General features: G+C 35.7%; 1 protein-coding gene and 1 non-coding gene across 2 annotated transcripts in view; one reads left to right on the plus strand and one right to left on the minus strand.

Moving 5' to 3' along the window:
* RGS22 (regulator of G protein signaling 22) overlaps window positions 1–27,147 on the plus strand; it is a 117,420-nt gene that overhangs the window by 58,965 nt on the left and 31,308 nt on the right. The window contains exons 14-18 of the mRNA XM_069465602.1: window positions 17,129–17,323; window positions 20,023–20,115; window positions 22,449–22,621; window positions 23,713–23,875; window positions 26,542–26,700. Coding sequence (XP_069321703.1) covers window positions 17,129–17,323; window positions 20,023–20,115; window positions 22,449–22,621; window positions 23,713–23,875; window positions 26,542–26,700 — 783 coding nt within the window. The remainder of the gene's footprint in view (window positions 1–17,128; window positions 17,324–20,022; window positions 20,116–22,448; window positions 22,622–23,712; window positions 23,876–26,541; window positions 26,701–27,147) is intronic.
* Window positions 21,903–21,966, minus strand: LOC138382287 (small nucleolar RNA SNORD77). The gene has a single exon (XR_011233376.1). It is a non-coding gene; the product is annotated as a small nucleolar RNA SNORD77 (small nucleolar RNA).

Consider the following 27,147-nt stretch of genomic DNA (forward strand, 5'->3'; position numbering starts at 1 on the left):
AGGAATTATGTTTTTTATAATTAAACATTATATTTGTGTTTTACGTATCTTCCTGGTGTTTTCCTTTTTGTATTTTTTTCTCATGTTTTTTATTTCCTCTTTTATGTCTTTAATTATTCTAAACATATAGTTTGTAGCTGTGTTATCTATTCTTGTATAACAGTATTATCACAAACTTTGTGGCTTAAAACAACACACATTTATTATCTAATAGTTTATATGAGTCAGGATTCTGGGCACAGGTTTGCTGGGTTCTTTGCAAGATGGCAGCCAGGGCTGATTTCTCATCTGGGGCTCATCTGGGGAAGGATATGATTCAGTGTTCACATGGTTGTTAGCAACATTCAGTTCCTGGCAAACTGCCAGACTGAGAGCCTCAGCTTTTTGCTGATTGTCAACTAGAGGCCACTCTCAGCCGTGTGCCAAGTGGCCCGATCCATATGTCAGCTCACATTGTGGCAGCTTGCTTCCCCAAGCCAGCAAAGGGAGAGTTTCTTAGCAAGATAGGCATTACCATCTTATGATTGCATGTAATCACATACATATCATCCCCACTGCTGTATTTCTTGGTTAGAAGCAAGCCATATGTTATGTCCACACCTGGGGGGAGATGATTATGAAAGGGCATGAATGCCAGGAGACCCTGTTTTCATGGGGGCCACCTAGAGTCTGGCTGTGATAATATTCAATAATTCTATGATTTATAGTTCTTGGAAGAACTAAGTCTGCTATTTATTAATTCTGCTGGCATAGTGAGTTCTTGTATGTTTTGTAATTTTGAATTATGAGCTCTTTAGTGGGGTTTTTATCCATGCCGCTTCTGCTAGGCACATTTCTCACCAAGATGAGAAATTAGCCAAGTGTAAACCTGAAAACCAAACCTGTATATGATAAACTAACTATATTGGATTCTCAGGAGATTTTTTTTTTCTTTTTCAAATAGTCCAGGCTAATAGCTATTTATTCCAGTGAGTGCTCTATACTATACTACAAAATACTTCCACCTACATTATGTGTGGGGGTGTGTGTGTGTGAGAGAGAGAGAGAGAGAGAGAAACAGGGTCTTACTCTGTTGCCTGGGCTAGAGTACAATATGGACATCACCATAGCTCACTGCCACCTCAAACTCCTAGGCTCAAGCAATCCTCCTGCCTCAGCAACCTGAGTAGCTGTGACTACAGGCAAGCACCATCATGCCAATTCTCAGCACCACCAGCTAATTTATTACAATTTTTTGTAGAGATGGGGTCTTGCTATGTTGCCCAGGCTGGTCTCAAACTCCTGGCCGCAAGCAATCCTCCTGTCTTGGCCTACCAAAGTGCTGAGATTACAGGTATGAGCCACCATATCTGGCCACCTGCATTATCTTGTGCAATCCTTATAACAATCCTATGTGGCGGACATGAGAACTTTCATATAGTAGAGAAGGCAGAGTATAGCACTGAAGTCAGGTTCTGCATCTTGAGATTGAGCTTAGTTTTGTCCCTAGCTATGTAACCTTGACAAGATTAATGTCTCAGAGATCTAGTTTCCTTTCATCTATAAAAAATTAGAATAAAATACCTCATATGCTTACTATGGGTTATATACAAAGTGAGATGTGGAGTGGAAAAAAAATATTTTATAAATTAAAATGCATATTATATTTTTTTTCTACTCCAAGTTTCACTTTGTGTACAACCCTTCACGGACCTTGGCACATGTGCGGGTCTTAGTGTAACTTTTTCACCTCATGAGGGTCCTGGGTCATGTATCCTGTACTCCATGGCCTTCATAACCCAAACCCTTGGTTTACCCCATGGCAGTCCCAGTGTCAGCTCATGCTTGTCATCCTGGCTTTCAGGATACTCCTTAACTTTGGTCCCTGGTGATTTCCCTTACTATCTCAGTCAGGCATTTAAAAGGATATTTGTTATATTTTATCCAGTATTCTTAAGTATTTTATAGAGGAAGGGTTTTCAAATAATCTAGACTGCCAAAATAACAAAAAAAGTATCTGCAAGAAGCAGTTACGTGTTTTCTTATTTAATACCCACAGGAAGCACCAGAAAAGCAAGCTTCTTTATACCTACCAAACGTGGGAGACAAAAAAAAAGAAAAAGACCAGAAGAAACCATATAGCCCTTTCCCCATAGAATTTGCATTGTCTTGACAACGTTTTCCAATGAAGTCTGAGATAACTTTATTTATTTATTTATTTATTTATTTATTTTTAACCAAAACCTTGGGTGTTACCACAGATTCCTTTGGAAAAACTTATTTTTCTTTTTTTTTAAATTAGAATATTATGAGGGTACAAACATTTTGGTTACATGTTATGACTTTGCCTCACCAGAGCCAGGATTAGAGACGTGCCCTTCCCCCATACAATGCTGACGGCATCCATTAGTTGTGAGTTTACGCACCACCAACCCCCGGTGAATATTACTACCATGTGAGCACCTTAGTGTTGATCAGTCAGTGCCAATTTGATGGCGAGTACAGGTGGTGCTTATTCTTCCGATCATGTGATACCTCACTTCAGAGGATGGGCTCAAGCTCTATCCAGGATAGTATAAGAGGTGCTAGGTCACCATTGTTTTTTGTAATTGAGTAGTATTCCATTGTGTACATATACCACATTTTATTAATCCACTCATGGATTGATGGGCACTTGGGTTGTTTCCACATCCTTGCAATAGTGAATTGTACTGCCATAAACATCCGAGTGCTGATGTCTTTATTATAGAATGTCTAAACTTTTTATGGCATAAGAGGGGCAATGTTGAAGATTTTTCTCTAATAATCAGCTTAGTTTTTCCTTTGCTCACTGTCATCCATTACCTTAATTGTTTAGCTTCTCTCTTGGCATTTATAGGACCTAAATACTTCAGGGTGGTCCTGACATTTTCATTAAAGTGCCATGATCTGCGTACTCCTTCTCTAGACTGATGGTGTATTTTCAGGTGCACTAGCAGAACTCGTTATTTCTTTACTCAGCAGCAGCATTAAGAATCAAGCTATGTCTCCTAAAAGATGAATGGGCATGGGTGAGGGGCAAGGTGGGTGGTGATTGAATGTGGAAAATCACATCCCTCCTTAAAGTTTTATAGTAAATTTTGGTGTCTTCGTAATTACGTTGTTTCTTAAGTGCTGCGCAATTACTATTAAGGCTTTGTTACATTATTTGTTTTTGTTACCAGAGAGATGGTGTCCCAAGTAGCAGTCAGGCTTGGATTCCTGAGCACTATGAATCATGAGCACAGATGAGAATCAGCAGGGTTCTCATCTTGCATCCCATTTTGTTGTGTTTGCTAGTGAAGTGGATTCGGGAAGAACGCATACAGCAGCCAGCTTGCTGGCTTACAGTTACCCGTTCATTTCTCCTATTCCTGGTGTTTTTACCAGTTACCCACACTCAGTCTTAAGATTTTTGAATACTGTAGGATTATGGACCAAAAAAGGATCTCCAAAGATCCTCTTTTAACTTTTCTTATTTATAGACAGGCCAATACCTGAACTTCTCTGAACCATAATTATCATTACACCTGACATGTATTTAATGTTTACTATCTGTTACATTCTGTGATAATAACTTTACATGGATAATTGTATTTAATTCTTGACAATCCTAAGAGGTAGATATTGTTATCCCTGTTCTAATAAATTTAGAGAAGATGAATACTTCCCTAAGGCCACTCATTTAACAATTGGTAAACTTGAAATTAGTACCAAGTGTTCTGACTCCAGACCCTATACTCTTTAACCTCTAAGCCATTGCTTTCTTATTATTGTCTCTAGAAAAAGGAGTATCTGTTTATCACCTAATTAAATCTTTCACTTTAATATCTTAAAATATCTTTATGAACATTAAATGTCAAATTTCACCCTTAATATTTTTTCCAACTAGACTGAAGACAGTTTACTTTATTTACCGTGTATGTTCAGGACGGGAGATGGCATATAAAAGCTGCTCTGATAGTTGTTGAATAAATGAACTAACTCATTGGCCTGCTTATATATTAAGCAACATATTATAAACCTAATTACAAATAGCCATTGATTATTTGGGTATGATTTCCAGCCAAGTATAGTTTTTTAAAATCTTTTATGTGAAAATAACTTAAAGAGCCACCCTATACCATCACCGAGCTTCAACAATTATCAGCATTCTGTCTTTCCAGTTTGTTCCAATTTGCTCTAAATAAAAAGCTTGTGGTAAATTGCGCTGGAGCAACAGTGAAATCTCCGTGTCCTCTCCTACTTCACCCAAAATACCTAAAAATACAGTTACTTGTTGAAGCTTAGATTATGAAATCAATGTGTAGTAATCTAAAACAGATATGAGCAGTTATCTAGAGACAGAAAGGCTTCACAGGCCTGAAAGATTTCTAATGAAGATATCAGCACATAAAGTACATATCTTGCTTTTTTCAGTTAAAGGTTTCTTTAAAAAAAAAAATCCAAAAATTGATAAAATTTTTATTTCTTCCTTAGGTTGCCTTAAACTGCTTAGTAATAACTCATTTTTGTATTTGCTTATTTTATTTCATCATGTACTTAATCAATTTTGCTTAAAATGTCTTAAGCAATGACCCAAATCCATCTTAAAAACCTAGTCTCTTTTGTCCCTTGAGTTTATGGTTTGTTTTTAGCTTTACTTAACATGTTCTGTTTTCCCCTTCTGATTTTTCATTCTGTCCAAAATGATTTAAGTTTGTTTTATTCTTTTATCCTATTGGCATTTTCTTAGGTTCTCTTTTGCTTTGAGTTCTTCTTAGTAGAGTCTGAGCAATTGCCAGAAATTCTTGGTTTGACTGTTATCATTACTGTTTTTTGTACAGCTCCATCTTATATTGATCTCTGCAGTAGTTTGCCTCTCAGTATCAGGATGTTGCGATCCCTAGATCTGATCTTTAAGATTCCTAATTGAAAAACCCAAGATCCTTCACATGAAACTCCATTTGTAGAAAGCCCCATCTGTAATTTATTCCCTCTCGGCATAACTCCTCAGTAATGTTTTTGACCTCCTAGTGGGATATGAGAGGTCATTAAAAATCATCATTTTTTCCTCCTTTTACAGGGGGAAAAAAAAGGTTGAATTGCTTGAACTTGCTTGTTATTTTCTTTTTCTGCCTCATATGAACTCATATAATAGTGTTCTATGCCCACTAGAGCTGTGAATGGTTATGAAAACAGACTTCTCTTTCTGCTGAAGTAAATATTTCATGACTTCTGAAGTATCCTGTATCAGGGCATTTATATTCCTTTTGTAAACACCTCCAGGGACCTTTTTTTTTTTTTTGCCTTTAGCTTTTTTGGAGCACAGTTCATCTCATTGTTTTATATAAATTCCAAGGGTAGAGTTATTGAGCCTAGTTGAGAAGATCCCATGTCACTTTGCCGTTTGCCTTCAAGTACAGCAATATGTTTTTCTGTTGTTGTTACAGTTTAGTGGACATCTGTTCTGTTGTGTTTAAGATTATCTGTGAAGTGATTTTAGTCTCTTTGGGATCCAGACACTGAATTAAGATCCATTAGTACCAATTTTATTTCTCATAATGCTTTAATGTTTCTTCTTCAAAGCTGCTTCCTTGTACTTTCTCATGAGGACAAGTTAACAAGTTTTCCCCTACTAAACTCTTTCTTCTGATTACTTTGTCATACTGAAGTTAAATTTGACATTTGAGCTTAGTTTTGCCCTTTTCTGAATAAAGAACTATTAAGAATATAAACAAACAATTTTAAAGAAAAGCTTATTGACCGTTTTCTTGTGGTTCAGCTTTATTCTAATTTAACTATTAGAAGGGACTTTTCTGTATCTATATTTTTAAGAATAGATGTCAGTTAAACAGAGTATGTAAGTAAACTGTGTTACAAATTGGTGTATTCTGGTGTGAACTGGTATACTTTGGTATTTGGCTTTGCCTCTAGCAAATATTTGAATTAGCTGGTGTCATTTGCTTTTTGCCTACTTTATTTCTCTTTTTTTAGTAATCATGATAGGAAAAAAGAAGTATATTTGCCTTATAATCAGTGGTGTGATGATAAATTTTTAACAACCAGCTCTCCAGGGGAAAAAAGCAGCCCTGATTTGTGGCATTTCTGATCTCTGGGTATAAATACACTCACTATGGATGATTTCAAGCTGCCAGCATGACATCACTGAATGCAGAGTTGGGAAGAGTTGTGCAGTAGCACACCACCACCATATAGTATTTCCACCGTACAGGAACAACAGAGGTAAATGACCTCAACAGCATGGATAATAGTAAAACAGTAAAATAATTAGGAAATAATGAGTTTTGAGTGGTTATTATCTTTGTTTTTAATAACATTTCTTCAATTGTAATTTCATGTAATTTAATTTTTAGTAATGACTAAATTTTTAATATGACTAAAATAATGTTGATTTTTTTTAACAACTGACTCACAGAATCCCTGTAAATTTATGAATTGGCTCTTGCAAGCTGGTATAACCTGGCCCCAGTATACCATTGCTTATAATGGAGGAAGAGAATGACAAGAGAATTATCACTCTGGTCCTCTGCATTTTAAGTTCCTCTAATGTTACAGCTGGATACCCTGACCCTTCACCTTTAAAATTTTCTCTCACCCTTGGGAGACTGCTTGTGAACCACTTGCTTACACCTACCAAAGAAAACGCATCACCTTTCCTCCAGAATCACCAGCTCTTGCACAGTTTACTATGGACTTAAAGAAGGAGCTCCTTATGAAAGCTTTGTATAAAGCCTTTTTTCCTGTAAGTTCCTTGTGAAAAAGCTTTGTATCTTTCAGTAGCCAAAAGTTTTTTCTTCTTTTTTCTTTAGAATATATGAAATAGTGTCATGGGTTTGTGGGATATCTCTTCTTCCCAGGGGCCTGGCTAGGTCTTCACTGATACCATCCTGTCAGTCCATCTGGCAGGACCCTAATGCTACCTGCCCATAAATAGAAGAGAATAGCAGCAGTAGACAGCTTTATATTTCCTATACTCTCTTGGTGGGAATCTTGGAAAATTATTAGAAGAATGTGAAATATACATATTAAAATGCCTTCTGCTGCCTTACTAATTAAGTGATTAGAATTCTGTCTTTTACTGTTGTAGTCGAGTAACGAGTTTAAGAAAAATGGACTTGTTAGTGATACCAAATGCTGAAGCATGAATGTTTTCTCCTAATCTCTGGAGTACTTTAATAAGTTATGTTGAAAAACTACTTTTTAAATTTTACTAACTTTAGTTAACCTGGTGATATATTCTGCAAGATGTCCTACAAGCTAGTATTAAGATCTCATAACATATAGTTTTTGACACATCTTATCCTTATTATACTGAGGGACTCATTTTAAATCAGACAGTTCCAAAATTTTACATTTCTCTTTCTCACTTCCAATCCTGGCCTGGTGGTGACAGCAGAACATCATGCAATCAGTGTTACCATGCAATCATAGAAAGATTCATACACATTAAAATAAATACATCAAAACAAAGTATGTGAAACTGTTCCATTAACATAACTTCCAGCTGAAATGTAACATAACAAATCAACACATGTGCTACAACATTTGGTATTATTCTTGACTTTGCTTTATAAGGCTACAGAGAAATTGTTCTTGTTTTCATTGGAACAAAGACGAGTGTCAAGCTGTAGCTCATCAAATGGCCCCTACTTATGGAAAAGATGCCTTCCCCAAAGATTGTGCTCACATTTGGCACACCAAGAATACTTTTCTAGGTGCTTCTACAGTATGATAATTGTAATCTAACCATAGCTCTCATCATTTAGTCTTTGGTATAAAGAGAAATCCAAATAGCACAGACGGTTGTGGAAAATATTTCATTTTTTTTGCTTTTGACATTGATAAAAACAAGAATAAGTTCAATAAGCCCATAATTCTCATTTCTCAGGTATTTTTAGGCTTTCGGATGCAATAAAAAAGCACTAATGTGGGAAAAAATAAGCCTGGAATGTATTGTGATACATTTGAAAGGAGATTGGAATCCACTTCTATCCAAGAATATGCTCATTAACATACACTTTCATGGAGCAGAACAGAAAATCCAAATATAAAACCATCCTTATATAGCCATCTAATCTTTGACAAAGCAGACAAAAACATACTCTGGGGAAAAGATTCCTTATTTAATAAATGGTGCTGGGAAAACTGGATAGGCACATGTAGAAGACTAAAACAGGATGCACAGCTTTCACCTCTCACAAAAATCAAATCACGGGGGATAACAGACTTAAACCTTAGGTGGGAAACTATTAGAATTCTAGAAGAAAATGTGGGAAAGACTCTTACAGACATTGGCCTAGGCAAAGAATTTATGAAGGAGACCCCTACGGCAATCACAGCAACAACAAAAATAAATAAATGGGACCTGATCAAATTAAAAAGCTTCTGCACAGCCAAAGAAACAGTCATGAGAGTAAACAGACCACCTATAGAATGGGAAAAAATTTTCGCATACTACACATCAGATAAAGGACTGATAACAAGAATCTATTTAGAACTCAGGAAAATCAGTAAGAAAAAATCGAACAACCCTATCAAAAAGTGGGAAAAGGACATGAATAGAAATTTTTCAAAAGAAGATGTAAAAATGGCTAACAAACATATGAAAAAACGTTCAACATCTCTAATCATCAGGGAAATGCAAATCAAAACCACAATGAGATATCACTTAACTCCAGTGAGAATGGCCTTTATCAAAAAGTCCCAAAACAATACATGTTGGCGTGGATGCGGAGAGAAAGGAACACTCATACACTGCTGGTGGGACTGCAACACTAGTGCAACCCCTGTGGAAAACAATATGGAGATACCTTAAACAGATTCAAGTCGACCTACCATTCGATCCAGCAATCCCATTATTGGGCATCTACCCAGAAGAACAAAAGTCATTCTATAAAAAAGACACCTGCACCCGAATGTTTATAGCAGCACAATTCACAATTGCAAAGATGTGGAAACAACCCAAATGCCCATCAATTCATGAATGGATTAGCAAAATGTGGTATATGTATACCATGGAATATTACTCAGCTATAAGAAATAATGGCGATATGGCATCTCTTTGGTTCTCCTGGAGAGAGTTAGAACCCATTCTATTAAGTGAAGTATCCCAAGAATGGAAAAATAAGCACCACATGTACTCACCAGCAAACTGGTTTCCCTTATCATTACCTAAATGCACATTTGGGAATAACACCTATTGGGTATCGGACAGAGGTGGGGGCTGGGGGGAAGGGATGGGTGTATACCTACTTGATGAGTGCGATGCGCACTATCTGGGGAATGGACACACTTGAAGTTCTGACTGGGGGGGATGGGGGTGGGGGGAGGGGATGGGTCCATACCTACGTGATGAGTGTGATGTGCACTGTCTAGGAAATGGACACGCTTGAAGCTCAGACTCGGGGGGGATGGGGGGGCGTGGGCAGTATATATAACCTGAACTTTTGTACCCCCATAATGAGCTGAAATACAAAAAAAAAACCATACACTTTCAAAATGTTTTTGAAAATTAATAAGTGGTGATGCTTAAATCTTGCATGAAAAATATCATCGGATTGGAAAAAATATAAATTGCAATAAGAAATGTCATATTTTTGTTTGAGCCATCTCCTATGTAGTACAATTTGGCTGTTGTGCACAGGCTATTGTCTCTAATTAATGAAGCAGCTCAGATTTCCTTGAAGAGCCAAACATAGAGATAGTTTTGTTCATTTTTCCCCCAATAATGCCAACAAACTAATATGTACTAAAATAATTTAAATGTCGTTGTTTATTTTTACATCCTATAGAAAGCAAAAAGTTTATCAAACTATTGATCCGCTTTTTGTGGGGGTCTCCATTTCTCCCAATTTTTTTCTCCATTCTTTTTTCTGCTCTCCAATCCAGCTCTTCCTCCTGTCTCCATAATATCTGATATCCATCATACGTCTTTTTCTCTTGCTAGTCTTGTTAACTCTCAGTCTCGAGAGTTTAGTTAAATAAGAAAATTAACTCCCAGAATTTCAAGACTGTAAAAGATGTTTTAGGGACAGACATTCCTTTTTTTTTTTTTTCCTCCTGTTTTATACAGACGCCAAGAAAGTGAGTCACAGGCACAGGTGTAGAGAGGTGCAGGGCAAGCTGCCCATTGTGCGTTTCCTGATTACATAACCTTTGAGTGTCTCCAGGAGAGATGGGATTTAGAGCCGTGTTGTGTGCAGTGCCAGGCAGTCTGATCACAGACAGGCAGTGCTTGTATTCCTTCCCAAAAACTTTCCTGCTGGGTTGTTAAAGCATCATAGGTTAATGTTTAAATTGGAATCATGTCGGCCACAGCTGTGTGTGAGTGAATCTCTGCTTGAATGTGAATCAGAGTAGCTGACTGGAATATGAAGGGAATGTTTTTTTCTCCACCATGAGCTACATTGCTATTTATTCTGTGGCTAGAAAGGAAGAGCTGGGTGGCCAATAAAAAGGCAAATGACCCAGGATATTTAAACAATGTTTCTAACCCATAATTGGACTATATATTATTTAGGTATCATATAGTACCATCTTTATATTTCATCTTAAAGTCATTTTATATCAACTTAAAAATGATTTTCATCATCTTTATAAAGATTTTAAGATTTTAAAGGTGTTGAGCTTTTTAATTTTGGTCTATGTATGTATGATTACATCTCTTGTGTTTGCTATATATAGTCAGTTGTCAGCTGTCTATTTATAGATTGCTCTGGATTGTTAGAAAGACATATTCAGATTTTAATGCCATACTTCAGTTTGAATTACTATAAACTTACTGTGCAGCCTAACAAAGGATTGACAACTGAATTCAGTTTTCTAATCCTTATTCCCTGAACAATCTTTGCCACTACCACCCTGGGAAGGTGAAGAGGAGCAGAGACAGCCTCAACAAAAAATAATGTGTATGATGTAGGTTTGGGATGCTACAGGTTAGATGACCTCTCAAGCGCCTTTCTAATGCTTTCAGTTCTTTGATTTTTTTAATAAGACTGGTAAAGAATCAGGGGAAAGAGGGAGTATACCACTTTTAAGGATTATGCAGATTATCATATTGGGGGTTGATACTTGAGCAAAAAATTTACTTAGGTGATAATGAACAATGTTCTGATAAACTGGCAGTGAGGAAGCAAAAAAAAAAAAAGTAGGAGGGCAAATGAATACCTATATTAGGTTTAATCATTTAGTGCATTTATTTTTAACAGGAAAGTCTGGGAAGCTTCAACCCAAATTCTAAATTAAATATTCCTGGTTTGAGATTTTGGCATTTGAGAAGAGATACTCAATTCATGTGACTGAAAATTACACAAATGTCTGTCTCTTAGCTAGGAACATACTCTGCCTTTCTTTCCTTTATTTTCATCTTTAAATAGGTGTCGAATATTTCTAAGAGTTCTGTTTTAGAGAAACTGCAGGATTTCATCTGATGGCAATTAAATATAGGGAAACCATATAATTTAGCATTTAAACCTATATGTTTTTGAGAGTGAAAATGGAACTATTAATAATTACACCAAGACGGTAGGCTTAGATCAGAATAGGGACATATGACTATCTCAAATTATAGCTCCTTAAGACTATAGATTATGCAGCTAAGAAATGTGCATGGACCCCTGTGGCTATATAGAGCAAACTAAGAGCATAGAGTCAGGAAGATAGTAGCCTGGGAAAGGTTTGGCCCAACTTAGTCAGAAAACTGAGTTTTATGATGTTTCTTGTTGGGTTGGAAGTGGTGCTGTTTATTTCCTCCTCATATTTTTATATTCTTGTAAATGTCTCTTTGTTTCACTGAAGAGATTAAATTCATGGGATTTGCATTTGAGAATGAAGGAGGAGAGGGTAAAAAGAGTCCAGAGATTGCGATGTGAATGGTATGTTATTAATAAAAACTAGAAACAGGAGGAAGGGAGAGGTTAGGAAAAGATAACTTGTTATTAATATTAGTCATTGAGGGTCTATAAGACATTCATATAGCCATAACAAGGAGGCAGCTAGAAGCAAAGGTTTTGAGTTCAGGAAAGAAATTGGGTCTAAAGCTATTAATATATGTGTATGTGTGTATATATATATGTATGTATATATGTATATATGCATTTGGGTTCCTTCCACATTAATTCACTGTTAAATCTTTGGGAATGGACAAAGTCTTTCATTCATTCATAGATCCATCCATTCATTCTAAATTTAGCATTGTGCTAGATGGTAGGGATACAGTAATAAAGTAGACCCAATCTCTGTCTTCACAGAGCTTATGGTCCAGTGGGAAAACATAAAAGTACAGGGCCCATGGGAGAACATAGGAAAGATACTGAAACCCTAGACTTCAGGAGTCAAGGAAGCTGAGTCCTGTAGGATGAATAGAAGCTCAGTGAACAGGGAAAAGAGAATGAAGGTAGATGGCATAGAGGGAATAGTACAAAAGTCATGAGAGAGTGCATAGCACATGTGAGACATTGTGGGAATGGGAACTGAGAAGAAAATATAGTTGAGCATGGAACTTTAATGAATGCCTTCTTTTAGGCTAGGGATAGAGGAAAAGGAGTCAACAAAGGAGCCTGAGAAGGAATGAAAATAGGCAGAGAATCAAGAGAACGTGTTGGAGAAGTCAGAGGAAAAGCGAGTCAAGGAGAGAGGAGATAATCAGCAGTATCAAAGCTGCATAAGGGATCATGTAGAATGAAGATTAAGGAGAGACGCTATTGATTTGGCAATCATGTGGTTGGTAGTGATCTTACAGATCGGTGTCATTGACATGGAAGCCAGATTGCAGTAGATTGAGGAGTGAGTGAGTATGAAGATTTTTAGAGAAAGGGAGGAGAGAGGTAGGGTAATGGTTTGAGAGCAAAATAGAGTTAGGAAAAATATTTTATAATGAGAGAGGCACATCACTTCAACAACTTTGTAGCATAAGGGAAGACATGGAATCAGTGAAGAGATAGATTAAGGAAACAAGGTACTAAGGAAATAATTGGTGCTGTGGCTTTGGAAGAATATAGTTGAGCACGTATGAATGTATAGACTTGCAAAGCATCTTTCTTTAAGACATCAGAGAAACAAAAAGAGTTAGAAGACAGCTCTTGAGGAGAAAGTTGAGGGCATTCATACCAGTGGTTTTTCCCAGTTAAGCGGGAAATAAAGTCTACTGAAAGTGAAGAAGTGTAAGGGTATATACAGTTGCAAGCTTTAAAGAGGATGGCTAAGTTTTAAAATGGGGAAATGGAGCTGATTAGAAATAAGCAAAAACTTAAGCTTTGCGATTACAGCTGAGGGTTTTTTTTTTAAAAAAAAGTATTTATAAACAACTATTAACAACTTTAGAAATTTTGAAATTTGCCCCAACTGCTAATTTTCCCTCTCCCAAACTTCATCAATGGTATCTAAAGACTTGTTAAGTATTCTTTATCTTCCTAAAAAATTTCAATGCATGACTTTGAAATTTCTCCCTACGTATTCTCCTTTATCATCTTGAAGCTTTCCAATATCTACCCTAATGATCCTTATAAAATATATGCTGCAATGTTTCTTAACTTACCCAACTCCAATGTCTTTTATCTCCATTTCTCCTCAGTTATCTACGGGGATGACCATATGTTAGAATCCATCATAATTTGGAACTACTTCAGCTTTAAATTCTTGAACTCTTAAATTTCCCTTTCAGATAACCTTTTTGCTTTAAGCCACTAATCTCCCATTTGTCCATTCCACAAATATTTATTGAATGCCTATTGTATGCTGAACTTTAGTGTTCCCTTTAACTACTCTGCATGCCCTTCTCCCTTATCTCCTCTAGTTCTCTGATATTCTACCCTGCGTGTACCCTGCATTACTACCCTGATTTTAACCTGATATTCTTTCTTACCTGTCATGGACCTCATAGTAGATCATTTCAATTGCACTTTAACCTGTACCTTCAGTTCTTTTCTTGCTTTAACTCCACTTAACCATATAACCACATATATATACATACACACACATACACACATATACATACACACACACACACCCCCCACACACATATATTTAGTATATTCTTAGCATTGTTTATTACTGTTTCTGTCTTTAACCTAACTCTTCCTTTGGCTTCTGCTGCGTTACTCTAACTTGGTTTACTTCCTATCTCTGACTTCTCTTTCTCAGACTCTTTTACTATTTCCTCTGACTTTATTCATTTTTATTATATTTTACAATCAATATTTATTAATATTTACCTGTATATTATGCTTTCCATTTTTTCCTACTCCACCCTGCTTTTGTCTAGGGCCTCCCTTTAATATTTCATTTAGTATAGGTCTGCTGGTGATGAATTCTGTTTTTGTCTGTTTATTTATGACATCTTTATTTTGTTTTCATTTTTGGAACAGTATTTTTACTGAACATAGAATTACAGATTGGCAGTTATTTTCTTTTGGCACTTTAAAGACTTAAGGCTGGAGTCTGTATCTAGACCATTCCTACTCTCGGTGTTTTGAGAGTCTAGCGTGTTTACAGGGGCTTCCCTACTGACAGGTCCTGAACTATAATCTTTGTCTCCTCAGCATTGGAAAACTTCCAAACACTTCATTTATAGCTAATTATAAGGACTTTGGCTTTTATTCTGTGTGAGAGGGGAAGTCACTGGAGAGTTTGAACAGAGGAGTGATGCACAAAAGGATTTATCTGTTGGCTGTGGTAAGAAGACTTCAAGAAAACAAAGAAACAGCTGGAAAGACCAGTTAAGAGGTGACTGTAAAAAAGCAAGAAGAGGGGAAAGTGGCATATAATTTCTTGTCTGGCTATTGAAATAATTTCCAAACTGCCTTGAATACTGGTATTACTCAAACTGTTTTTCCTTTCTGATACTGTAGAGATTTATTTCTAAAATTTATATTCAGTAATGTCACTCCTCAGTAAAACCCTTTAGAGATTCCCTATATCTTTAGGTAAAAATTCAAATTCCATAACAAAGGATAAAAGTTCATATCCATGCTCTGGTCCCTGATTCCCTTTATAGATTTTGTCTTATTCTACATCTTTTCTTTGGCCAGTGCTGTCTACTTGGAGCCCAGAATATGTCCATAGGTTATAAAACCCCCTTGGGCCTCCAGACATTGGTCTATGTTTTGCTTCTTCTTGGACCATCTATCTTATCAACTCTTCTTTCTTGTCTGATTGACTCCAACTCATCTTTAAAGATTCAGCTTAAAAATGATCTTCTCATCACTTCACAGCGCTTTGGCAAAGATCAAGTGTAAAAATTATCTTCTCTTAGCAAGACTCCATCTCTACAAAACTTTTTAAACATTAGCTGGGCGTGGTGGCATGCAGCTGTAGTCCTAGCTACTTGGGAGGCTGATGCAGGAGGATTGCTTGAGCCCAGGAGTTCGAAGTTGCAGTGAGCTATGATCAGTCACCACTCTAGCTTGAGTAACAGAGTGAGATCCTGTCTCTGGAAAAAAAAAAAAATTCCTTCCAAAGAGTTTCCAGAACCTTTCCCTTCCCCATTCCAATACCTGTATGAGTCTTTTCTGTGGATTCAGTACAATTCAATAAATAGCAGATATTCTCTACCAAGAACAATGTTATTTCATTTGTGGAATTGAGTTGTAAAATCTAAAAAAATAAATAAATAAAAAAAAAAAGAACAATGTTAGTAATTGGAGATTCATGGATGACTAAGTTACAGTCTTTGGCCTCAAGGATCTCAGTCTAGAAGAGAAGAGACACACATACATACATAATTGCATTAGAGTGTGATAGGTGTAGCAGCAGAAAGTATGATCATGGGAGGAGAGTGAGTGAAAGATTCCTAGAGAAGAAGAAATCCATGTTGGTTTTAAAAAAATAAATTAGAGTTTACCAAACAGAGAAGATGTGTGGAGTAAACATCCAAGATTGAAGGAGCAATGTGTGCGATGGTATGGAATGGCAAAACAGGAAGAGTTAGGGAAATTACAGAAAATTTGGTATTTGAGTATAAAATTTGAAAGGTGATTAATGAGAGATGAGCTTAAAAGAATGTACAGGCAATCCTTGACAATGTTATTTGTAATACATACCTTTATTATTGCACTTATACTGTAACCATTGGTTTTCATCTCCATGTGACCACCAAGTGGGCTCCTAAATGGGAGGCATTGGCTCTTGTTCATTAATCTTTGCATACATTGCACCTAGCCACGTGTCTGTGATGCAGTAGTCAGTAAATGGTTATGTTATTAATGTGGACCCTTTAAAACTTTTAAAAGGTTATTTAAAATAAGACTATAATTTGCTCTTTGGGATATATATGTCCAACTCAGAGTCTTCTGAGTTGAGTCTAGACATTGCCAGGCCCAAAATCTAAGTATATGAAATAAAACTGAAATAAAGTACAATTAATTAGAGATTCTTAGTAGAACTATATGTAAATCCAATGTTCAGGGTATGATATATCCAGCATGTAAAAAATTTTAAAATAAAATGTTATTAAATTGCTTCTCAGATATAAATAGCTATTATTAAGAGACAAGACAAGTGAGTAGAATGGAACAGATATTTGTGGTAGGTTTGCTGGAAGTTCTGTGTATATCTTTCCATTCACTCTTATTTTTTTCCTGTATTTATTCCACAGCCTTGGACACAAGATGGGGAGATTTTATGGCAGAAAGGAGAAATTAGCAACAGGCTTAAGAACTCTGTAACTCAGTTAGGTAGGGTAGGTAGTCTGTTTGGTCTCTGGACCAGAAGACTGATAGCCAGGTTGGCAGTCCAAGTGTATTCTTGCCTGTTGTTTCCAAAAGAGCATTTCAAACCACTTTGGAAAGTAACACAAATGTGTTAGAAATGTCATGAGCATAAGGAAAAAAGGAGGTATATAACCTCAAGTCAATTATAATTATACATAGTACATCCTCAGAATTTTTGTAATTTAAGAAAAATTGGCTAATTACTGATGAAGAAATAGAAAAAAGAAAAGGAAAAAGTCTTTTGAATAGATGCATTGCTTTGTCTTAGGTAGTTTTACCCATATTTTCAAATTTTCAAGAAAAATATCTCTGGGACTTGTTTGCTTTCTCTTAGTTTTTTAAAAATGCCTTTACTGAGGGGGCTGCTAACCGTTGTGATTTCTCCCGACATCCTCTCCCTGTTCCTCCCTCTTTTCCCTTAGTATCTTTTTGCTACGTACATTGCTCCTTCGGCCACTCTTGACATTGGACTCCAACAGGAAAAGAAAAGAGAAATTTATTTGAAAATACACCCACCATTTGAAGACCTTTTTGACACAGCAGAAGAATATATCCTTCTCCTCCTTCTTGAGCCGTGGACAAAGATGGTAAAATCAGACCAAGTTGCTTATAGAAAGGTATTGTGTTTTGATGTAAATGATTCAAAGTAAAAAAAGTAAAAAAAAAAAAAAAGAAAAGAAAAGAAAAGAAAAAAGAAAGAAAGGTATTGTGGCACTGATAAATTATACATGAATAATTCAGATTTACTATAAAACTGACGATAGGCAGAGTTATTAACTCACCAGACAAGAACTGAAAAAGGTCTCACATGGGCCAGGGATTTAGAGTTAAGATTTAGGCAGCCTCAAAATTTGGGCAGGGCAAGTGTTTATTAACTTTATTTTTTGCCAATTTTCCTATTGTCTCCTAAGAAAAACCTTAAATCTATGTCATTTTTCATTCTCTATACAAGTATGTCAGGAGAGAGAAATCTAAGTTTTGGTTTCCTATGAATGAATAAAATATGCCATGATAATATACTGGCTTTGTCCTTTCTTGTCATTTCTCAGCAGTAGCCTTAATTTTGAGTAATGGAAAAAGCCCATGTCATGTTGTGCTGGATGAATTACAATAAATATTACACCCATGGAAAATATAAACATTTCATATATGTTGTGAAAAGCACACCCTCTGACCCGAGTGCTTCTATTTTAAGGTACCCCCAGATGTTCATCAGGTCAGACTGCTGGATTGGATAAAAATTTCAACACATTTTTTCATTCTGAAAGAAGTCATTTTGAGCCTCAATGCTTGAATATTTTCACTATTCTTCTTGATGGGTAGAGGAAATTTTTTTAAAAAATTTATTTCCGGCCGGGCGCGGTGGCTCACGCCTGTAATCCTAGCACTCTGGGAGGCCGAGGCGGGTGGATCGCTCGAGGTCAGGAGTTCGAGACCAGCCTGAGCAAGAGTGAGACCCCCGTCTCTACTAAAAATAGAAAGAAATTATATGGACAACTAAAATATATATATACAAAAAATTAGCCGGGCATGGTGGTGCATGCCTGTAGTCCCAGCTACTCGGGAGGCTGAGGCAGGAGGATCGCTTAAGCCCAGGAGTTTGAGGTTGCTGTGAGCTAGGCTGAAGCCACGGCACTCACTCTAGCCCGGGCAACAGAGTGAGACTCTGTCTCAAAAAAAATAAAAATAAAAAAATAAATAAATAAAATTTATTTCCAACCACAAATTGAAACGATCCGTGGATATTTTTTACATTAAGTTAATACATGTAACCTGTACATGAGGTCATTTCAGGCAGAACTCTGCTATCTTAGTATTGCTATTCTGTGTTAATATCTCCTCAGCAACTTTTTAGATAGTCATGTCTTCTACCAGGAAGGATACATTAGGTGATTAAGATAAAATTAATAGCAAAACACCTTGGAGGGAGTTACCTTATTGGATTGTGACTGAAACAACTCTTATGGCTTATTAAATTTAATGACCAAAATAATTAAATTTTTATTCCTGATTTTTCTTTGTCCTGAAAATTAGCATAGCATCCTTTTTACTATAAAAATGCATGTATTACATTAGGAAAATTAGGACATCATATGAAATTTAAAAAATTTCTCTCCAGCCATTGTTTTAAACTAGCTTATGGCATACAGGAAACGATCTTGCAATAGTTAAAAAAAATTTGTATCATACCTAACTTCCCTAAACCAAAAGGTTTTGACCTTAGTAATGATTCTTATAAAATACATGGTACATGGGACTTTTTTTTTTTTTTTTTTGTATAGTATCTTGCTCTGTCACCCGGGCTAGGGTGCCATGGCATTAACCTAACTCACAGCAACCTCAAACTCCTGGGCTTAAGTGATCCTCCTGCCTCAGCCTCCTGAGTAACTGGGACTACAGGCACGTGTCACCACATCCCACTAATTTTTTCTATTTTTAGACAGAGTCTCACTTTTGCTCAGGCTGGTCTCTAACTCCTGAGCTTAAGTGATCCTCCTGCCTTGGCCTCCCAGAGTACTAGGATTACAGGCATGAGCCACTGCGCCCAGCTAGGACATATTTTTAATAAGAGGAAAAATAAATCTCTTTCTTTAGTTCTAGAAACTTGTTAATTTCAGCCCAGAGTACTCCTCTAAAAGCCCAGCTGACTATATTATGTAGACTTTTCCCCAAAAAGGACAACCAGGCAGACTACCAAAGCTAGCTATTAAATACAGAAAGTTATCAGGCAGCTAGTCAGCCCAACTGGTGTTTCCCTGGAATAGAGAAATAGAGAATGGTCTTGTTTTCCCAGTTACATAAAATAGTGCATTACACGCTGTGAAGAGTAAGACCTGCTGTGAGGTTTAATTTGGTGATTGACTGTCTTCTCTCTTACTACAGCTGGAAAGCCTTTGTTCACAGACTAGCAACACTTCAGAGTCTGGTCATTTCTTGTTGTATGAATTATTTGGTCCCTAAAGCTAGCAGTGTCTGCCTTTATAAGTATTATCTTGTTGTATTGAATAGCAACTGGGAATGTGACCAGCATATTTGCATTGTTTGTAAGTTTACATGCTGGGTTTAGATAGGAGGAGTGATCTTTGGTGGCACTACATCATTACATAGAAATGTATGCATTTTTTATCACATACATGTGAAGTGTGACCTTGCTATAGCAAATATTTTTGACTATGTTGGTCTTCCTGCTTTTGCCTTCAAAATACTTTGTTTTGTTGGCAACTGTATTTGTTTTTTAGGCCACTGTTATTGGCAAATTGTGCATTCTATTGATGTTACAAGCTTTATTATTATTATTATTATTTTTTTTTTTTAGGTGGAGCTAGTGGAAGAAACTCGACAGCTAGATTCCACATACTTCAGAAAGCTACAGGCTTTGCATAAAGAGACATTTTCTAAGAAAGCTGAGGTAAAACAACTTTTTACTTAGAAAAACAAACTTTTTATCCTGGAGAAGGTTACCTCTTTATATGTTGGAGGGGAGGAGATTGTATATTGAGGAGATGATGTATTGATAAACTAGAGAATAGGCTATTCCATTTTTCTGCTATTTCATTGCCTAGAATGCTGCATTTGACAAAGTGTTACATTTTACTGACACAGTTAACAACAGAACCAGAAAAACAAAGCAGATGAGATAGTATAGGTACTCAAGCCACTCATTTGCCTTAGCTAAGACCAGAAACTCAAGCCTTCAAGCCATATTATACTGAATGTTATCAGTTATTTTCTGTATGGCAGCTGCTCTTTCTATAATATTTGTTGTTAGGTCACAAAAGAGTTAAGATGCATTTTCTAAACAGAAAAGACACTTCTGTGACAGTAATAGGCAAAAACAATAAAGAAAAATATGGAAAGGAGTTGGTAAATTTATTAAAAAGATCATAAGATTGACTAGGACATTAAAGTGTTTTTTTGATTTATAAATTTGCATCTTTCGAATTGTCTAAACCATGATAGATCCAAAAACCCATAAGTTTAAATGTGTACATCTACATAAAAATGACAGTTAATTGACCCACAAATGTTTATGACATATTATTATATAAAAATGTATGGAACAAAAAGACTGGTGTGGGCCGGGCGTGGTGGCTCACGCCTGTAATCCTAGCACTCTGGGAGGCCGAGGCGGGTGGATCGCTCGAGGTCAGGAGTTCGAGACCAGCCTGAGCAAAAGCGAGACCCCGTCTCTACTAAAAATAGAAATTATATGGACAACTAAAATATATATACACAAAAAATTAGCCGGGCATGGTGGCGCATGCCTGTAGTCCCAGCTACTCGGGAGGCTGAGGCAGTAGGATCGCTTAAGCCCAGGAGTTTGAGGTTGCTGTGAGCTAGGCTGAAGCCACGGCACTCACTCTAGCCCGGGCAACAGAGTGAGACTCTGTCTCAAAAAAAAAAAAAAAAAAAAAAAAAAAAAAAAGACTGGTGTGATATCCTATTTATGTAAAATTAAATATGTATTTCTACATGTATCCATATATACAAAAAGAGATAATCTGGAAAGATATTCACCAAAATGTTAAAGATAGTTAGCTCTGAATGGTGAGGTTTCAGTTGATTTTTTTACTTTCTTCTTTGTACCTCTCTGAAATTGTTATTCTTATGTAATAAAGTTTTACAAAAACAGTATCTTTTAAAATGTAACTTTTATGATAGTTGCCTTATTAACACAGAAGTTCTCTATTTGAGACAGTACTAATTAATATCCTGGAAAAAATACATAAAAATTTATAGAGGTAGTACAAGATAAGGTTGTATTTTAACTTTATGAACTAAAATTTATAACACTCTCCATAGTCCTTCTACATAAGGAAAATTGGTTTTTAAAATATTGGCAGGTTATTGGCAGCTAACTGTAAGATAAGTTGTCAAAACAAAAACAAATAGGAAGATGAATGAATTATATAAGGAAGAGCCTTTCAAAGAATGAGCCTCTCTACCTCTTTGCTCTTTAGGGCTTGTACATTATTCACAAAACATCAGAGGTCTTAAAATTACTTAAAAATTAATGTTTATATGAAAGAAATTACATTTGAAGAATATATTATTAGATAAGTATCTTGTATCAGTCTATAACTTTTAAAAATTGTTATAGAAGAATATTTTATGTTTATGATATATTGTTAAGAAAAAGAAGCAGATTCCCAAAGCATATATACATGGGTACATAATCCTGTCTTCATTTTTTAAAAATTAAATCAGACATGGGGAATTTCTTCATGATTCAGTCTGCTGAACTATGCAACCATCCTATGTTCATTTTTAATAAACTACTTGTACATGTACAAAAAAGACTGAAAGGCTATATACAAAAATGTTAATGGTGATTATCTCTGGTAGTATTATGTATGATTTTTATTTTCTTCTTTTTTTATTACAAAAGACGTTACTTCTATACTAAGAAAAATAATAAAATTAATATTTTACAAAGAAGTGATTTATGTATAGTAAATGTTTACTAAATGTTCTTGAAAATGGAATGGAATGGGAAGGAACAGAACAGAATTTGATATAAGTTAGAATCTGAGCCACCTAGAGTCCTTATTCAGTTCTACCACTGAATTATTTTTTTTTTTTTTTTTTTTTTTTTTTTAATTCTTATTCCTTTTATTTATTTATTACCACTGAATTATTAAATGGCCTTGGCCTGATAATTTTTCTTTCAATTTCTCTATTTAAAATTGTACAGAATTTGTTGTATTTAAGAGATTTTTATAAAAAGTATCCTTTCACTAGGACACCACTGATGAAATTGGAACTAGTATTTTGTCACTCTCTAACGTCTCTAAACGAACAGAATATTGGAATAATGTTCCTGAAGAATACAAACATTTCACTTTTAACGATCTGCTTAACAACAAACTGGAGTTTGAACATTTCCGTCAGTTTCTTGAGGCTCATTCTTCAAGGTGAGAAATATAACCATTTTTAAGCATATTTCTCATTTAAAACAGAATTTTTCTAAGCTACTGGTTTTGATTCAACATTTTATAATAGTGATTTGGTGCTAGATTTTACTCATGTCAGAAAAAACTATTGAACATGATTACATGAAATCTGTATGGATAACTTTGTTTTGATGGGGTTTCACTATGTTGCCCAGGCTGATCTTGAACAGCTGGTCTCAAGCAATCTTCCCGCCTCAGCCTCCTAAGTATCTGGAATTACAGCACACCAACACACCTGGCTATAAGGTTAACTTTTTGTTGGAGTGCATTTTGATTGTTGCAACCTCCAAATTGTTATTTTAAGTGGTTACACAATATATGTTGATGTTTTTAGCATTGGCTAACTTAAAACACCAGTGTGCTTTACTTTTTTCTCCTTTTTGCTGTTTCTTTCTTTTACATTTCTCTAGACAGGTACTTTAATTACTATTTCTGGAAAGTGTCTTTTTTATTTCACTAAGATATTGAAATTATTGTAATATTGTATAATTTTTTATTAATGGATATGTAAATGAAACATTGTAGTTTTGCCCAGAATCTTGAACCTTATAACATATTTATCTAATATCAACTGATGTATTGATTATATATTTTTCATATTAATTTTCTACCAAGTTAACAGAAACGGGTTAGATGTAGGAGCCAAATTTCACTGCATATAGTTTCCCTTCATTGTGATGAACATTATCTTAAATTTGGCCTGTTGTCAAATGGACATGCCATATGTGTACATTTTCTCACATTTGAAATTGGTGATACTCGTTCATCATTAATGGAAGAACTCTGAGACCCCACCAATAATGATGAATAGATTATTTTCTGATCCCGATACTTCTTTGTCATTCATATATTTAGCCAGGATTAGGAGTATAATAGAGTCAACCTAACTGGCCTAGAAAAGGATCAGAGATACTTTATTGTTCTCATTAGTTCTGTGACCTAATCAGTTGTGCTAATTAGTCAAGATAGCCACTTTATAAGTCCTGTCAAAACAAACTGTTTGGTGTTTAGTAGAATTTAGAGAAATAAATAAGATTTTGTTTTCATTTTAGCATGGACCTTATGTGCTGGACAGACATTGAGCAGTTCCAAAGAATAATTTATAGAGATCGAAATCAAAGGGAGGCAAAATCTATATACATTAAAAACAAATACCTTAATAAAAAATATTTCTTTGGACCCAACAGTCCAGCTTCTGTACATCAGCAAGACCAGGTATTGACATGCACACCTATTTTTTATATTGATGTATGAAAAGCAATAATTTATTTCTGTATGCTAACAACTTGAAAATCTCTTTTTTCTTTTGCTTTTATGACTTATATGTTAGATACTTTTGATATTTATTTAGATATTCATAAGTATCTCTAAATTAAATGTCTTTAAAATCCCCTCTAGTATTGCATGGTATAAAAATGTGTTACTTTGAAAAGTAATTTATAGAATAAAATAACTTTTATTCATCCACAGATTCATTCGTTCAACAAATATGAGTTCCTATGATATGTCAGACACTGTTCCAGGTGCTCAGGATAATGTGAACAAGATGGACAAGGTCCCTGCACCTTTCAACAAGTAGAAAACAGCCATTATCAACTTTTAAACCTAATCTCTCTTTTCTGTTTTTCTCTTAACAGATATTACTCCAAACATAATCGATCTTTGAAAGTCCTGTTTACAATTGTATTGTCCCCCGAAACTATTTTCACTGGCTAGGAACATAGGTTTGGCCATTTTGTTGGGCTACAGTCCTATGGCCTTAATCACAGCTTATTAATAACTGCAGTGTCATTAGATTGGGATTCAGCAGTGGATTTGTGTTCATGTAAAACTTCTCATAAAATTTTATACTTTTGAAATATAAAGAAATATTATAATTTATTTGTTTAAAGTTTGTTAGTACTACATTAATACCTAAAGATCAAGTGTATAGTGTATGTTTTTGTTTGTTTGTTTGTTTTTGAGACAGAGTCTCACTCTGTCACCTGGGCTAGAGTACAGTGGCATGATCATAGCTCACTGCAACCTCAAACTCCTGGGCTCAAGTGATCTTTATGCCTCAGCCTCCCAAGTAGCTGGGACTACAGGGACATGCCACCAGACCTGGCTAATTTTTCTATTTTTTATAGAGACGGGGTCTCACTCTTGCCCAGGCTGGTCTAGAATTCCTGACCTCAAGTGATCCTCCCACCTCGGCCTCCCAAAGTGCTGGGATTACAGCTGTGAGCCACCATGCCTGGCCTAATTTTCTATTTTGGTAGTTTACAAGAATGCATATTCTAATGGCATACATTTATAAAATAAAAATTTCATATTAATGCTTAATTCAGTTAATTAAAGAAAAGTTCAGAGCGGTTTGCAAGCAGGACACACCAAATTAAAAAGCTAAATTTTTTGGTGCTGGGGCGGGGTGGGGGGTGGGTGGCGTGGGGGCAGATAGAATAATAAGCAAAAGCTTTTGGGAGTAAGAGGGAACAGAAATTCTAGAATTGAGCAACTTTAACAAAAATGCCTTGCCATTAGTTCCCTGTGATACAAATCTGGGACACATTAGCAAAATTGGTTGGGTATCTCAATAAGCACAAGTATGAAATAAACACATGGAAAGCATTTGTTTTCTATTTGGCTTGTGCTACATTGCGTGAGGTTTCATGGTATCTGATGCTACTGTGTGAACCCTCCATAGTACATACAACATGCTGAGAATTTAAGTCAGTGAAAAAAGTCACCCATTACTATCATTGCAAATGGATGTGCTTACAACTGACGCATTTTTCCTGTGATCCCTCTTCATCTTTGGCATTACTTTTTTACTTATTAATATTTTATACTTAAGGAGGTCTATATCACATTAAGTTTTATAAAGATCATGCTAGTCCTAATTTCAGTTGTGCAGCTAATTTGCTCTTTGATTAGCAAGGTAGTCGGTTTTTTTTCTTCTTTTTCTTTTTTTGTTTTTATGCAAAAACAATATTATCAAAAGAGAGCTAAGAACAGGATTTCTCTTTTATACAAAACAACATTATTAGTAGTGCTATTTTGTTAATATTATTAATTGAAAGAGAGCTAAGAGGAGAGCAGTTATGCCAGTCAGCAGTCCAGAAATTTTGGCAGTGTGTACACAGAAATAGGTAGAAAACAGAATGAGTTATAGCAGGAAATATCCACTAGTAGCTTGTTGATGTTAACAATTAAGCAGAAGGAAGATTTGGGCCACAAAGAAATTGTGTTTTATAAATGGTGCTACTGGTACAAATCAGTGACTTTTATCTATAAAACATGACCTTCGTCTGCTTTCTGCTGCCTCTGTTTTATTTTTAGAAGCTGTTGGAACAGCCCTTCATTGCTACCACTACCATCATCCTGCCATCTCCAAACCAACATTTGTTGGTAATACACATATTTACAATACCTAAGTCAAGATTGTCTCTTAACCAGTTAATCCTCATTTTCCTCATCCACAAAAGAAAATTCTTTCTCACATGGGTCAATTTGACTAGAATCACAGACTCATAGAATATTAGACCTAGAAGAGAGCTTAGAAAACGAATAGACTAATGTCCTCATTTTATGGTTGAAGATACTGAGTCCATGGAGGAAAAAAATGCCATTGCTTACGGTCACACAGAATAAAAATCCCACTTCTTTGTTCTTTTTAATGTATCACAAGTAAGCAAAATCATGCATCTAAAACAACCACTACATAAACTGCAATTGTCAGTACACAATATAGCCAGGAGATATTATACAGAAAATGAAAATTGTGACACCTATCAGGTGTGCAGCAAATAATTTTGGAGTGAATGAATGATTTAATGACTATTAGTGTTTCTTTAATAAAGCATAAGTTTGTAGTTTATGTTTCATTTTTATTTTCTTAGATAATGCATTTAAGTGGTGGCTGGGGGAAGATTCTCCATGAGCAGCTTGATGCATCTGTTCTAATTGAAGTTCAGAAGCTTGTGCTAAATAGGCTAGAAAAGGTATGGTTGCCATTGTTTCTTGCAAGTGAACAATTTGCAGCACGTCAAAAGATAAAGGTATGTAAATTAATATAATCTTTGGATAGCAATTGGCAGTACCTATCAAAACCTCAAATGTGCACACCTGTTGACCTAGCTATTGTACTTCTGTTGATAGCGATTAAAAGCATGGAGTCAGGTTTCCCAAGGTTGTGGGGGTTTAGTTTCTTTTTCCTCTTTTTATTAGAGACAGGGTTTCACTCTGTTGCCCAGGCTGGAGTGCAGTGGCATGATCATAGCTCACTGCAGCATCAAACTCCTGGGCTCAAGGCATCCTCCTGCCTCAGCCTCCCAACTAGCTGGAATTACAGGTGCACACCACCACACCTAGCTCAGACTCCAAGTTTTAATCTCAACACTGCCACGCATTAATCGTACCACTTTTAAGTTTCATAAATTAGTTTCACCATTTGAAAGATGGAGCTAATAATAGCTATTGCTTTGTAAGGTCATTGTGAAATGAAA

This window comes from Eulemur rufifrons, chromosome 3, assembly GCF_041146395.1.
Source record: "Eulemur rufifrons isolate Redbay chromosome 3, OSU_ERuf_1, whole genome shotgun sequence".
NCBI lineage: Eukaryota > Metazoa > Chordata > Mammalia > Primates > Lemuridae > Eulemur > Eulemur rufifrons.